This window comes from Pongo abelii, chromosome 5 (assembly GCF_028885655.2).
Source record: "Pongo abelii isolate AG06213 chromosome 5, NHGRI_mPonAbe1-v2.0_pri, whole genome shotgun sequence".
Taxonomy (NCBI): Eukaryota; Metazoa; Chordata; class Mammalia; order Primates; family Hominidae; genus Pongo; species Pongo abelii.
Window position 1 is genome coordinate 26,532,596 of NC_071990.2, and position 15,055 is coordinate 26,547,650.

At 45.2% G+C, this 15,055-nt stretch overlaps 2 protein-coding genes across 3 annotated transcripts in view; both read left to right on the forward strand.

Annotated features, from left to right (window-relative positions):
- LOC103890830 (putative butyrophilin subfamily 2 member A3) lies at window positions 1–12,162 on the forward strand. Its single transcript, XM_063725145.1, is given in 10 exon segments — window positions 1–115; window positions 849–1,007; window positions 1,010–1,192; window positions 4,160–4,441; window positions 5,806–5,918; window positions 5,920–6,042; window positions 6,188–6,194; window positions 6,696–6,722; window positions 8,689–9,384; window positions 9,387–12,162. Coding segments are annotated over 10 exon segments (1,839 nt in total). The 5' UTR covers window positions 1–30; the 3' UTR covers window positions 9,551–12,162.
- Window positions 5,894–15,055, forward strand: part of BTN3A3 (butyrophilin subfamily 3 member A3) — a 25,421-nt gene continuing 16,259 nt past the window's right edge. For both annotated transcript variants that reach the window (XM_063724648.1, XM_063724646.1), the window contains exons 1-2: window positions 5,894–6,028; window positions 6,583–6,722. The gene's annotated coding sequence lies outside the window, so the exon portion shown is untranslated. The remainder of the gene's footprint in view (window positions 6,029–6,582; window positions 6,723–15,055) is intronic.

Genomic DNA, 15,055 nt, shown 5'->3' on the forward strand with positions numbered 1-15,055 from the left:
GCCTCCTGTCCCTGCCTGCCCTGAGTGCTCATGGAATCAGCTGCTGCCCTGCACTTCTCCCGGCCAGCCTCACTCCTCTTCCTCCTCTTCCTCAGCCTGTGTGCACTGGTCTCAGGTAGGGATGTGTGCCACTTGCTGCTGTCACCTATCAGAAAGGAACATCAACCCTGTAGTCTGCAAAGGGAAAGAAAGAAGAACTGTGGAGTTGTTGACTTACCCTTTCATTCTGAACATGTTCACTGAATTTATACCAACACTGTCCAAAAGAAACAGTGAGGCACAAAGGCCAAGAGCATGTGCAATTGCAAATTTTCAAAAAAAATTAAATTTTACTTTTTATTTAAGAAAGTAGAAAGAAACATGAAATAAATGTGTGTACTATATTTTGTTTCACCCCAAACAACCAAATATGAATATTTAAATGCTTAGTCAGCATTTTGAAATTTTATATCTTCATAGTCCTGTGTCTATTTTACACTTACAGTTCATTTCAGTTGGAACTAGCTAGTGGGTAGGTGCCCTATTGCACAGCTCAAGTTTACACTACTCTCAGGCACAGCGCTAGATGGGGGAATGGAGGAAATTCTCCTCATGAGGCACGGGGTGGACAGAGGGTGCTCAGGGCAGGCTTCCCAGGGTTTCCTTCATGAAACAGAAGCAGATTTCATAGTTACTGCTCCCAGGCGTGCTGTCGACTAGCCACAGCTACTCGTCCCCAGAATTCTCAGCGCAAGGAGACCCTATGACCATGGAAAGAATATGTTTGTCCCTGGAATATCTGCTTCCTTTCCTGCCTTAGAGATGTGATGGCTGGTGTCTTTGTCTGATTCTGCCCCTTTGTTGAACAGCCCAGGTCACTGTTGTGGGGCCCACTGATCCCATCCTGGCCATGGTGGAAGAAAACACTATGTTACGCTGCCATCTGTCACCCGAGGAAAATGCTGAGGACATGGAGGCACGGTGGTTCCAGTCTCAGTTCTCCCCCACAGTGTGTGTGTATAATGGTGGGAGAGAACAGAGGAGCAGATGGAGGAGTACTGAGGGAGAACCACCTTTGTGAGCAAAGACATCAGCAGGGGCAGCATGGCCCTGGTCATACACAATGTCACAGCCCAGGATAATGGCATCTACTACTGTTACTTCCAAGAAGGCAGGTCCTACGATGAGGCCATCCTGCACCTCGTGGTGGCAGGTGCATCGCTTCACTTTGCTTTGCTGCTTTGGCACAGTGTGACTTTGGGGAAAGTTTCTCTTCTAAATTCCAGCCCATTGCAGACCAGCACAGTCCTCTTTCCTGGATCCCCTTTCCACAGGGACACTCTCCCTATGAAAAGAAGATTCCAGGGAAAAATCTTTCCTCCCGCACAAGGGCCACCATGAGTGAGTTTGCCCTGCTAAGCCATGGGCTTGACTTCTTGAGAAGCACATGCAGAACTCAGCTGAGGCTAAGCAAGGGAAAATGGTGAATCTCGGAAGAGAAGTCTTATGCCTGACTTAGCATTGAACTGTGCACTTCTGAGGGTGAGAGGAGACATCATCAGTAATTGTCTTCGGACAGCTGGAATAAACAGTGACTGCCCAGAGAACTACGATATTTGAAATCTTATTTCTTGATAAATATTAATCCTGACTTCTTTCCTGAAATGCTGATTGCAAAGAGAGTGACTTATATGTAAATAGAGGGTTTTATTAAACCAAGACTTAATACAGAAGCAATTTTTTTTCTTTTTGAAACGTAGTCTCGCTCTGCTGCCCAGGCTGGAGTGCAGTGGCACGATCTCAGCTCACTGCAGTCTTCACCTCCCAAGTTGAAGCAATTCTCCCTGCCTCAGCCTCCTGAGTGGTGGGATTATAGGCATGCACCACCACGCCTGGCATATTTTGTATTTTTAATAGAGACAGGGTTTTGCAATGTTAACCAGGCTGGTATCAAACTCCTAACCTCATGTGATCTGCCCATCTCGACCTCCCAAAGTGCTGCGATTACAGGCGTGAGCCACTGCGCCTAGCCCAGAGGCAAAATTATGTTCCTGCTGACTCCACAGAGGAAGTGTAAGAATTTAGCTGGCAGGAAATAGACAAGGTTTCAACATAGAAATATATTTAAACTGGAATTTCTAGGAGTTTGCTAAAATGACATTAAGTGATTACCTCAGTCTTGGGGTTAGTTTATTGTGCTTTAAAAGATATATTTGAGGACTGAAAAAACCTTTCAGGTGCAGGATAATCTGGTGGCATTTCACTCCATCAGACCAGAGGAGGTGAGGACTAGGGAATTGGGTCCTTCCCAGGGGGCCTCAAATCATAACAAGTAGGAGACCCCATCTTTGCTACTCACAATGGCAACCTTGCATCTGATTCAAACAGAATATCGTGGAAGGAGAGTTTCTTGATCTTGTGTCAAGGCTGTGTTTGTAGCAGCACTGCAGGGTTGACCAGTTATGGTTTCTGCATGGCAGGAATCTGCTCCTCCCTCTCTGTAAAACTGACACTGGCCCGGCCTTTCCCACTCTGAATTGGGCTGCTTAGGACTTTTTGTTTGTTTGTTTATTGTATTCTCTTTGTTAAGTTGGTTGGCCGGCTGATTTTGCCCTTAAATCTATTTTGTCATGCTTGCCTGTATTGAACCTCATGGAATGTTTTGAAGAACTTTGTTTCCCAATTTGCTGAGTTATTTTAATTCTTATTCCACTGAGCCTTTAAATGTACAAGTAGTTTTATCTCTTGATAAAAATTAAAGTGAGCCTGGGCAACATGGCAAAACCCCATCTCTTTAAAAAATATGTAAAAAAATTAGCCAGGCATGGTGGCACATGCCTGTAGTCTTAGCTACTTGGGAGGCTGAGGTGGGAGGATCACCTGAACCCAGGAAGTTCAGGCTGTGCTGAACCACAGTCATGCCACTGCACTCCAGCCCAGGTGATAGAGTGAGACTGTGTCAAAAAATAATAATAATAATTAAATTGAGCCATAGCAATAGACTTAAGTTATTGGCTTAATTTCCTGTCTTTGCCATAACTTGGAGACTTTACAAAGGAATTACTCAGAAGAAGTTTGGGTGTTCACACATGGCTTAAGGGTCTCCTAGGACCATGCAGCTCTTTCATACCTGGTATTCACTTTTATTGAAGATTCACTAAACATGGATTGTAGTTAGGGTAAGTCTAGATTCTTAGGATTTTTGGTGATGATCTCTGATATTGAAAAAATGATATGGTTATCTTAATCCCAAGAGCATCCAGATCTTTCTAATAAATTGATGTTCTCAAAGCACTATAAGAAAATCGCCCCACCTGGGCAACACTTTGTCTCTACAATAAAATAAAATGTTAGCCAAGCATGGTGGAACATGCCTGTAATCCTAGCTAGTTGGGAGGCTAAAGCAGGAAGATCTCTTGAGCCCGGGACTACAGGGCACAGTGAGCTATGATTTTGCCACTGCACTCCAGCCTGGACAACAGAGCTAAAACCCTGTCTCTAAAAAACAAAAGAGACATTGCCTAAAAGACGGATCCTCTGGGAGGTAAACAGTATGAATTAGGATTAGAGTTGGTTTTGCAGGCTACCATGTTGAGGCTCCTAAAAACCATCACCTCCTGTGGGTGGGAGAGAGCTGTGGTTACGTGAAGCCCTAAACTAGACAGAAAAGTCAATACCTTTAGGTCAAATGGTTGCTTAGTATTCTGCCTGCCTGGCAGATTTTTGTTCTTCTTTTTATTCAAGAGCTTCTGGAAGCTGAGGTCTACTGAGAAGTTGTCCTGGGACCAGAAAGTGAAATCCAAAACCTGCCTGTTTGAAGTTGGAGTTGACAAACCCACCTTAAGTGAGAAAATTAATCTGGCAGGATAAAATGAACAGCATTTATAGCAGACACATAGATGCTTGGTGCTGTGATGGGGCCTGTAGGTGGACCACAAAGAAAAGGGTGCAATTGGATCCTTTCCTCTTAGAGAGCTCACAGTTTGTGTGGCCCATTGATCTGCTGGTATTCTCCAACATCAAAGTTCTTTCTTCCTTACCCTCATCCTTTTCTTCTTCCTTCCTATTTCTTGCTTCCTACTTCCCTCTTTTTTTCCTTTACTTTCTCTCTTCACAGAAGAGATGCAATAGGCACTGAGACACCACTGCCTTTTGGCTGCGCCCTGGTATCTCTCCCCAGGACTGGACTCTGAGCCCCTCATTGAAATGAGAGACAACGAGGATGGGGGCATCCGGCTGGAGTGCATATCTGGAGGGTGGTACCCAAAGCCCCTCACAGTGTGGAGGGACCCCTACGGTGAGGTCGTGTCTGCCATGAAGGAGGTCTCCACCCCTGATGCAGACGGCCGCTTCATGATCACCACAGCTGTGATCATCAGAGACAAGTCCGTGAGGAACGTGTCCTGCTCTATCAATGACACCCTGCTCGGCCAGAAGAAAGAAAGTGTCATTTTTATTCCAGGTTAGTTCTCTGCTCTCTGAGACTCATTGAGTGCATGGAGGATCCTCAGCACACAGATGGAGCCCAGAGCGGGGATGGGAGCAGTAGTGTGGGTGGAATGAATGGTCCTGGGCCCTGAGGACCTGGAGGCTGCAGCTGATATGAAGCTTCTCTAACCCCTTTCCACAAAAGGAGAATCAAAGAGTCCCAAAACTTGGTAGTAGGAGCCTCTTCTCTGAGGGCGAACCTAGTCATTATTTTTTTTTTCCTGCAAGATCCTTATGATGCAGCAATTTTTAAACATTGAAAACAACCGTGACACATGGAGGGAGAGTGGTGTGGAGAGGTGACTCTCTACACTTGGTGTTCTTGTATGCTGCAGCCATTCCTTCCTGCCCAGGGGATTTTCCAAGGGACAGAGCTGGGGAAAATCCTTATTGATATACACTCATAATTCATTCAACAAATGCTCAAGAAGCATATTGTATATTCAAGACACTATTCTAGAAACCAAGGGTAAATCATTGAACAAAATAAATCAAGATCTCCTCCCTCAAAAAGTGATTAAATAAGTGACAATATACTCTATCAGATGGTTTGAACATCTGTAGGAAACAAGCATGGAGGGAATAAAGAGAGACGGGGTATGAGACATTGCAATTATTAACAGAATGGTCAGGGAAGACTTCACTGTAAAGATGGGAATTGAGTCATCCTGTCTGATGGCAAGGAACCATCAGATGCTTAAGGACTGAGCAACCCAGCTACAGGAAGAGCATATGCAAAGGGCCAGGGGAAGGAACATTTCTGGCAGTTTCCAGGACCCTCAGGAGGTGATGCTGCTGTGGCTGAAATGGAGTGAGTGCAGGAAGTGAGAGGAGATGAATTCACAGAGGCAATGAAAACACATACATGGCATCACAAGCCACAAAAAGACTGGTTTTTAGAGCGAGTGACTTGGAAAGCATTGGAAGGATTTGAGCTAAGAATTAACGTGATCTCACTTGGGCTGGTCTGCTGAGAATGGACTACCGATGGTAAGGGCAGAATAAGAAAGAGGGCACTGCAGTATTCCAGATGTGAGTAATGGTGGCTTGAGGCAGGGTGGTGGCTGCACTGACTCAGCATGACAGGTTAGCTTTATGCACCCTGGTCCTTCCCACAGTGACTCCAGATGTTTCTGCTTTGCTACCTCTGGGCCTTGGCCCTGGAAGCTACTGAGGTGTCAGCCAGGGCTGAGCCAGCATCACTTTCTCCATCCAAGTTTTCTGAGGGAGAAACTGACAGAGCAGATGGCTGAGGAGCTCTTGAGATGTGCTGCTAGGGGCACTCTCACCTGGATGTTCTGTTTCAAACTAAGTGGACATTTCTGGCTGCCTTTTCAGAATCCTTTATGCCCAGCAGGTCTCCGTGTGGGGTGATCCTGCCTGTTATCATGATTATTCTGATGATATCCATTGCCGTATGCATCTACTGGATCAACAATCTCCAAAAGGAAAAAAAAGATTCTGTCAGGGCAAAAGGGGTTTGAACAGGAAAGGAAAGAAACTGCACTAAAGGAACTGGAGAAAGAACATGTGGAAAAAGAGAAAGAAATTCAAATAAAAGGTAAAAGAGGCCAGGTATGGTGGCTCACGGCTTGAATCCCAACACTGTGGGAGGCTGAGGCAGGCGGATTACTTGAGCCCAGGAGTTCGAGACCAACCTGGGCAATAAAGTGAGACCCTGTGTCTAATTAAAAAAAAAAAAAAAAAAGTAAAAGAGTAGGAGGACAGTTCACCATTATAGAAAGAACACAACTCTGCCAGGTACCAGCATGCGGAAGAGACAGGAAATGCACAGCAGCAGCAGCAGCAAGGACTTGGAACTCTCATGTCCTTGGAATGAATCTCTCAGAGCTTTTGTTCTTTCATTTTGCCTGCATTGCACTCATTCACCTGGCTACATAAAGTACTAAATGGTTGAGCAAAAGCAAGTGTAACAATGTACTGGTACTACCCAGCCACCTGATCATATATCATTTCTGGTTTCTGACAGTGCCCTAGGCATGAGGGAAGGGAGATGTTGCTGTTCATAGAAAGGACCGTTCCTGTTTTGTTTACTATAAACCTGACTTCTTTTAGTTCTTCTGTTGAAGACATGATTTCGTTTCTGTTTTTCAGAGCAACTTCTGAAGAATTGCATAAGTTTAGCCTTTCCTGAACTACTCCATGTACAATTTGTGTTCTGCTCATTTAGCAGCATCTCATGACATTCAACTGTCTGTCCCTTGCAGGATGGAGAAGAACATTCTTACATGCTGGTGAGTGCCTCTGATGCTCCCTCAGATCTCAGCTCTCTCCCGCTAGCCAGTTAACAGTACTCCTTAGAGGAGATGAGCAAGGGTCCCAGGGCTAGGTGGGGATAGCAGGGAACTGGGGTCAGTTCATCAACAGTGTCCCAGCAATGATGCATCATGTCTCTTTTGTCAGGGAATCCCAGCAGCTCTCTCAATCCACCCTATGGTTTACATCCCAGGATCCTTTCTCTTTTGGAATAATTTAATACATGATTACCAGAGGTTTCCATATATAGTAGCCTCCCCAAGATTTATGCTTCAGTGGTTTTTGCTCTTTGATTCTGGATCAATTTGAAAGAAGACAATGCTGTCTTAGCAATTTATATACTAGGGATGATGTAGACTGTGCATAGTTGAAGGCACATGTTGGCAAGAGGCTATAAAGGTTCCCAATCAGCTTGACAGAATGGTATACAAATAAGTGGCCAGAAATGCCTTTCTGCTCCTAAGAGAACACTTATACTTTGTGTGTATATAGCCTGCCAGGGGAGGGGGTTTGGGTGGGTGGGAGAGCACAGAACCCAATTGCCCACTCCCAGTGAGCACTTCCCATCTTATGATTGAGCCCCTCTGCCCATAAGCACCACAGAATCCAAGCTTTACCAGATACCGTGGCACACGGACCCTTCCTCTTTAGGTGAATTTCAAAATTGCCACTGTCAACTTGGGACCAAATAGCAAAATGTCACAACCAGACATATTAACTTGAGGAATGGAGGAAATCATTTTAACGCAATAGAAAGGTAGACTGAATAAGTAAGAATAACTGTAGATGGGAGAGGCCGGCAGAATGCCCGGAGTCTGGAGCATTTCTTGCACCAACAGGAAATGTACCTAGGTAGGCACCTACATTTCCTATACCTACCTATATGTTCTTTCCCCAGTTCTTTTAGCAGTTTCTTTCCTTTCCTATTGAAATCCCTTTTCCCTAGACAGAATCTTTTTTTCCTTTTGGAGTTTGTTGATCCAGTAGGTATACAGAAGTCATACCTGCAGACATCAGACCCATGTTGTTGAAGCAAAACTGGATGGGAATAGTTCCTCCCTACCTTTGCCTACAGACCCCTCAGGCAGCAGGTTTTCTTTTGGGGACATTTATTTTTCTCCGTTATCCTTGAGGAGTGCCCTTGTCAGTCATTTAAATCAGTTGTCATCTGGTAAAAGGAACACATAGGACCAACGAAGAGACCCTTTATCCTCCAGGACAGCGTGAAGGGAAAGACTCACCTTAGTTGATCCACTGGGGAGAGGAGGAGCAGGACATAAAGCCTCTGTGCTGGTTTGAGCCAAGTTGGACAGTTTCTAACTAAAGAAAGTCCCAGAGATCATAGGTCTTGAATAGAAAAGGGAATAGATCTTAGAATGCTAAAAATGTGAATGATTAATTTGGGCTCATTTCCTAAACTCTCTGGATTTCATAAAGCCTCAGTTCTTCTCAACCTGAGGGTGCTGCTCTGTCTCTGGAGAGACAGAAGTGCAGCTTCAGAGGCCAGGATGGTGGCTCACACCTGTAATCCCAGCACTTTGGGAGGCAGAGGCGGGAGGATCAACTGAGGCTGGGCGTTCGAGACCAGCCTGACCAACTTGGAGAGAAACCCTGTTTCTACTAAAAATATAAAATTAGCCAGGCATGGTGGCACATGCCTGTAATCCCAGCTCCTTGCGGGGCTGAGGCAGGAGAATCACTTGAACCCGGGAGATAGAGGTTGCGGTGAGCCGAGATCGCACCATTGCATTCAGGCCTGGCAACAAGAGCAAAGCTCAGTCTCAAAAAAAAAAGAAAGTGCAGCTTCAGTAATTCTCGGGTATGAGCTGCCTGGGATCAGGGGGCATTCAGGGAAATGGCCCCTACTTGGGGATCCTGCTGCAGCTTTCTGAGACCTCTCTGGGCACCAGGAACCACACAGAGTTCCTGAGTCTTCCTCTGCAGCCAATGTTGTCCTGGACCCAGACACTGCTCATCCCTATCTCTTTGTGTCAGAGGACAAAAAAAGTGTGACATTGGACCCCTCCAGGGAGAGCATGCTGGACAACCCAGAGAGATTCGACAGTCAGCTTTGTGTCCTGGGCCAGGAGAGCTTCGCCTCAGGGAAACATTACTTGGAGGTAGATGTGGAAAATGTGATTGAGTGGACTGTGGGGATCTGTAGAGACCATGTTGAGAGGAAATGGGAGGTCCCGCTACTTCCTCAGAATGGCTTCTGGACCTTGGAGATGCATAAAAGGAAATACTGGGCCCTGACCTCCCCTAAGTGGATTCTCTGTCTGGAGGAGCCCCTTTGCCAGGTGGGTGTCTTCCTGGACTATGAAGCTGGAGATGTCTCCTTCTACAACATGAGGGACAGATCACACATCTACACATTTCCCTATTCAGCCTTTTCTGTGCCTGTGAGGCCCTTCTTCAGCTTCGGGTCTTATGACAGCCAAATCTTAATCTGCTCCGCAATCACAGGAGCCAGTGGGGTCACGGTGCCTGAAGAGGGCTGGACACTTCACAGAGCAGGGACCCACCGCAGCCCACAGAATCAGTTCCCTAGTCTCACAGCCATGGAAACAAGCCCTGGCCATCTCAGCAGCCACTGCACAATGCCTCTGGTGGAAGACATGCCCTCCTCCCCTCTGGTCACACAAACATCTTCCAGCTGCCTCTTTCACACCCACTCCAGACCTCAGCCCCTGTTCACCTCCTCATTAGGTGTGGCTTTAGTAGTTCCTTTGGTTGTAACTATGGGATGGAATCCAGGCATAGGGAACTAGTTGTTCCATAGCTCCCAGCCAGGAAGAAAGTGTGAGAAGCTGATTGGTAGTGAACCTGCTGTTTAACATCACAGTGACCACATTGAGCCCAGTATGTCAGTTGGCACCAGATGCTGTGGACTTGGAATGAGGCTAAGAGGAGTCGCCAGGATGTGAGAGGAGAGAGGAATCCACAGGACCACCAGAGGGGAGAGTGAACCAGATATGCAGGTCACAGATAGATGAAGTGGAACCAGAGAGCTGGGAGGGACCAAGGTTGTAAGGGTGCTTAAGCCCCACCATAACAGCTAAGGGGTCCCAGCAGATGATGGCTCATTTCCACCCAACCCCAGGATTTCCACAGCACACACCCACAGGCCTGGACCTGGGACAAAGATGAATGAAGAATATGGACATGTGGATGTGGTTTGGCTCACGTGTCCTGCAATAAACAAGGAGTCAGTACTCAGTCCTTGGATGTGGTTGAGGTTTGAGGTCCTGATTGAGCAAGGCGGTACTGGACCAGGTCTACATCAGCATTCAAGTTCAATGGGGGCACTAGTGGCTTCAAACTTCCTGGTCTGATTATGTCTTTAGACACTTAATAACTACTGAGGGCCTTGAGGAGCTTTTGTTTATTTGGGTTGATATTTGTTAATGTTTATGGCATTTGACATTAAAACAGAAAATGTTAAAATGTTATTTACTAATTCATGTTAAAATATAATGAATGAACCAAATATAGGTTAATATAAATAGAATGCTTTCTGAAAAATCAACTGTTGTGTCCAAACAAAAAAACAAGAAGTGTGACACTGGTTAACTTGTTTCAAATCTGATGTCTGGCTTAATGGAAGATGTTTGTATTCTCATATCTGCTTTTGTATTAAATCTATTGGTATATCATAGGTTATATAGGCTCCAAAAAACCTTACTGTACCCTACCGAGAGAATGGATCAAAGACAACAAATGTTATATTATGATGATGATGATGAAAATAGTATTAAGATTGGGGACTCCTTAGGAGTATATCAGAGTTCTCCCTAGACGTCCCCAGACCATATTTGGAATAGTGGATCCTGGGAGTGAATCCATGAGCTGCTTAATTTTAGATGTCAACTTGATTGGATTACGGAATACCTAGACAACTGGTATATTATTTCTGGATGTATCTGTGAGTGTGTTTCCAGAAGAGACTGGCATGTGAGTCAGTGGGAAATTCTCCCCTCCTATTGGCTGGGGGCCCAATACAACAAAAAGGCAGAGGAAAGACAAATTCTTCTCTCCCCTGAGACATTCTTCTTCTGCTGCTCTTGGACATCAGAACTGCTGGCTCTCGGGCCTTTGAACTTTGGGACTTGTACCAGGAAGCCCTGGGTTCTCAGGCCTTTCACTTTGAGATTTACACAATCGGCTTCCCTAGTTCTGAGGCTTTCAGACATAAACTGAGCCATGCTACCAGCATCCCAGGGTCTCCAGCCTACAGACAAGCTGTCATGGGATTTCTCAGCTTCCATAATCACATGAGCCAATTTCCCTAATAAACGCCTGCTCATCATATATATCTATATCTATATGGTATTGGTTTTGTTTCTCTGGAGAATTCTGACTAATACAATCTGGCATCTAAAATTCTGACTTGAATGGTAGTATTTTAGGTTTGAGACAATTCAATAATCCAACAGGAATGAAAAAAATTTAAATAGTCCAAAATTGTATTACTGCAGTTACAAAAAGGCACATTATTGAAAGAATCCAGAGTTGTTGCAGGAAATCAGGGACCCAAAATGGAGGGACCAGCTGAAGCCATGGCAGAAGAACATAAACTGTGAAGATTTCATGGACATTTATTAGTTCCCCAAATTAATACTTTTATAATTTCTTACGCCTGTCTTTACTGCAATCTCTGAACATAAATTGTGAAGATTTCATGGACACTTATCACTTCCCCAATCAATACTCTTGTGATTTCCTATGCCTGTCTTTGCTTTACTCTCTTAATCCCGTTATCTTCATAAGCTGAGGATAAATGTCGCCTCAGGACCCTGTGATGATTGCGTTAACTGCACAAATTGTTTAAACAATATGAAATCTGGGCACCTTGAAAAAAGAACAGGATAACAGCGATGTTCAGGGAACAAAGGAGATAACCTTAAAGTCTGGCTGCCTGTGGGCCAGGAAGAACAGAGCCATATTTTTCTTCTTTCAAAAGCAAATAGGAAAAATATCACTGAATTCTTTTTCTCAGCAAGGAACATCCCTGAGAAAGAGAATGCGTTCCGAAGGGGAGGCCTCTGAAATGGCTGCTTTGGGAATGTCTGTCTTTTACAGTTGTAGATAAGGGATAAAAAAAGCCCCGGTCTCCCATTGCGCTCCCAGGCTTATTAGGAAGAGGAAATTCCTGCCTAATAAATTTTGGTCAGACCAGTTGTCTGCTCTCAAACCCTGTCTCCTGATAAGATGTTATCAATGACAATGTGTGCCTGAAACTTCATTAGCAATTTTAATGTCGCCCCATCCTGTGATCTCGCCCTGCCTCCATTTGCCTTGTGATATTTTATTACCTTGTGAAGCATGTGATCTCTGTGACCCACACCCTATTCGTACGCTCCCTCCCCTTTTGAAAATCACTAATAAAAACTTGCTGGTTTTGTGGCTTATGGGGCATCACGGAACCTGCCGACATGTGATGTCTTCCCTGGACACCTAACTGTAAAATTTCTCTCTTTGTACTCTTTCCCTTTATTTCTCAGACCAGGTGACACTTAAGAAAAATAGAAAAGAACCCACGAAGAATTATTGGGGGTGGGTTCCTCCGATACAGAGTGATTCTTTCAACCTCTGGGGTTGAGGGCCAGATCATATATGCCCCTGAAAGTCATCATGCTAACCTGGGCTTTACCTGTGAGAGGGGAGCCACTGGAAGGCTTGGCAGAAAAAAAAACTGGACTTACTTCAGATGCTAGACCAAGATGGGCTATGTGTAGGGGTGGTGGATGGAAGCCTGAAGACCCAGCTGGGAGCTACTGCAGTGATCCAGAGGGGAGATGCTGATGACTTGTACCAGGGAGGAGCCATGAAATGATCTGATGCTGGATTTATTTTCAAGACAGAGTAAAAAGGCTTTGCTGGTAAACCTAAATGCTGTGTGTGAAAAAGGAGGACATCAAGGGTGACCATAAGGTTTTAATCCTAAGAAATGGTACAGATGCTACTTACGGAGATGAGGAAACCGAAGGAGAAGTCCATTTTGGAGGCCAGAGGAGGAGCCAGCATAGAATCCAAGGTCAGTTTTGGATACGTTCGGGTTGAGGAGCTTACTAGAGATCCCCGTGGAGATGTAGAGTAGGCAGGTCAATAATAAATGTGCATGCCGGGTACAGTGGCTCATACCTGTAATCTCAGCACATTGGGAAGCCGAGGCAGGTGGATCACCTGAGGTCAAGTGTTCAAGACCAGCCTGGCCAACATGGCGAAATCCCATCTCTACCAAAAATACAAAAATTAGATGGGTGCGGTGGCATGTGCCTGTAATCCCAACTACTCAGGAGGCTGAGGTAGAAGAATCACTTGAACCTGGGAGGTTACAGTGAACCGAGATTGCACCACTGCCCTCCAGCCTGGGAGACAGAGTGAGACTCCATCTCAAAAAATAAGTAAATAAGTAAATAAATAAAATGATAGCAATAATAATTAATGTGCAGTCCAGGCAACAGATCGGGGCTGGAAACACAAGTTATTCTTTCTGTCTTCTGTATCTTCATGATTGTTGCCACTGCCTGTTTCAATTTAAGGCATTAGTGATCTATTGCTGCTTAACAAATTACCACAAACTTAGTGGTCCAAAACAGCACACATTTATCATTTTAGTTTCTGTGGGTCAGAAGTCCAGGCAGACCTTAGAGGGCTTCTCTGCTCAGAACTTTACAAAGCAAAAGTCAAGGTGTTGGCCAGGCTGTATGTAGCCTCATCTTGAGTCTTGACTGTGGGAGAGTCCTCTTTTCAGATCACTCAGGTCGTTAACAGAATACATTTCTTTACAGTTGAAGGACTCCCTGCAGGCTGAAGCTGGAGGCTGCTCTCAGCTCCTACAGGCCACCTCAGCTCCTTGCTATGTGGGTCTCCGATGATGACTACTTTCGTCTTCAAAACCAGCCAGGAAGACAGAGCCTCTAGAGTGGGTCAGCTAGCAAGACAGAATCTTACACTACATAATGTAGTCATGGAAGGGACATGCCATCAGCTTTACCATATTTTATTGGTTGGCAGCAAGCCATAGGTTCAGCTCACACTCAGGGAAAGTACAGGCTGCAAACTGCAAGAGGAGTAATCATAACGGGTCCACTCCAGAGTCTGTAGGGTATACCATATACAAGCTCAAGGTTCTCCCACTGTAACTGCCCTGCTTCCCCTTTCCCAGGGCAATACACCACACTTGCCTCTCTCTAGGTCTCTACTTCCATGCAAGCAAAGTCTCAGAAAGAGAACACATGCATGGTCATCAGGCACTGTTTGCCATGATGATGGCCACTGCTGTACCACACCATAAACATTGTTTTATCAGTTACTAGTGGATTCCCAATCATTAAATCCGTTATACATTTCTATTTTCCCCTCCCACCGCCATGCTTTTTTTTTTTTTTTTAGAGAGATAGGATCTTGCTCTGTCACCCAGGCTAGAGGTCAGTGATGTGATCATAGCTGAGTGTGGCCTTGATCTCCTGGGCTCAAGTGTTCCTCCTGCCTTAGCATCCCATAGTGCTGGGACTGTAGCTGTGAGACACTGGGCCTTGCTTGTCTTTACACACTTCTGTCCTTTCTTTATGGACAACCCTGAGTTCTTCATAGACCTGCCTGAGTAGGTGTTCCTGCCTATGTGGCATCTGCCTCATCAATCCCCAGGGCCCTCTTCTTGGTCTTTCCCTGCTCCTAGGGAGATCTTTCTCAGAATTCTTGCTCCACTTGCTCCAGAAATGCTGAAATTCCTTAGGCTTTGGTCCTGGGCTCTCATTTCACGCCACATATACTCATATGGTCCAATCCATTTTCAGAGCTCTATCCCATAAGCAGACCCCCACTGGCACCTGTATTTCTGTCTCCAGCCCCACGATTCCCTGAACTCAGTGCCCACTAGGCATCTCACAATGAGTGTATCCAAAATAAAATTCCCATCAACCCTGCCTACCCATCATTATCTGAATGAGTGACACCACCTAAGAGTCATTTTAGCCTTCTCTTGTTCTCTCTTAACCCACCACATCCGACTGATAGCCAAGCTCTGCTATTTGTACTTCCTTTCAATAGTCCAGCTTAGTGGTTTGATCACAGACTCTGGAGCGAGACAGCCTGGGCTCAAGGCCCAGCTCAGAAAGAAACTACTCGTCTGACCTTGGGGAGTCATTTAACCTCCCTGGACCTCAGCTTTTACATCTATAAAATGTGGGAAATAAGGTACCTCTTAATGTTGTTGTGAATCTTGTTAATACATGTAAATCTCTAAGCACAATACCAGCATTGTAGCAGGTTCTATGTAAGTATTTCCTAGTATTAATGTGAGTAA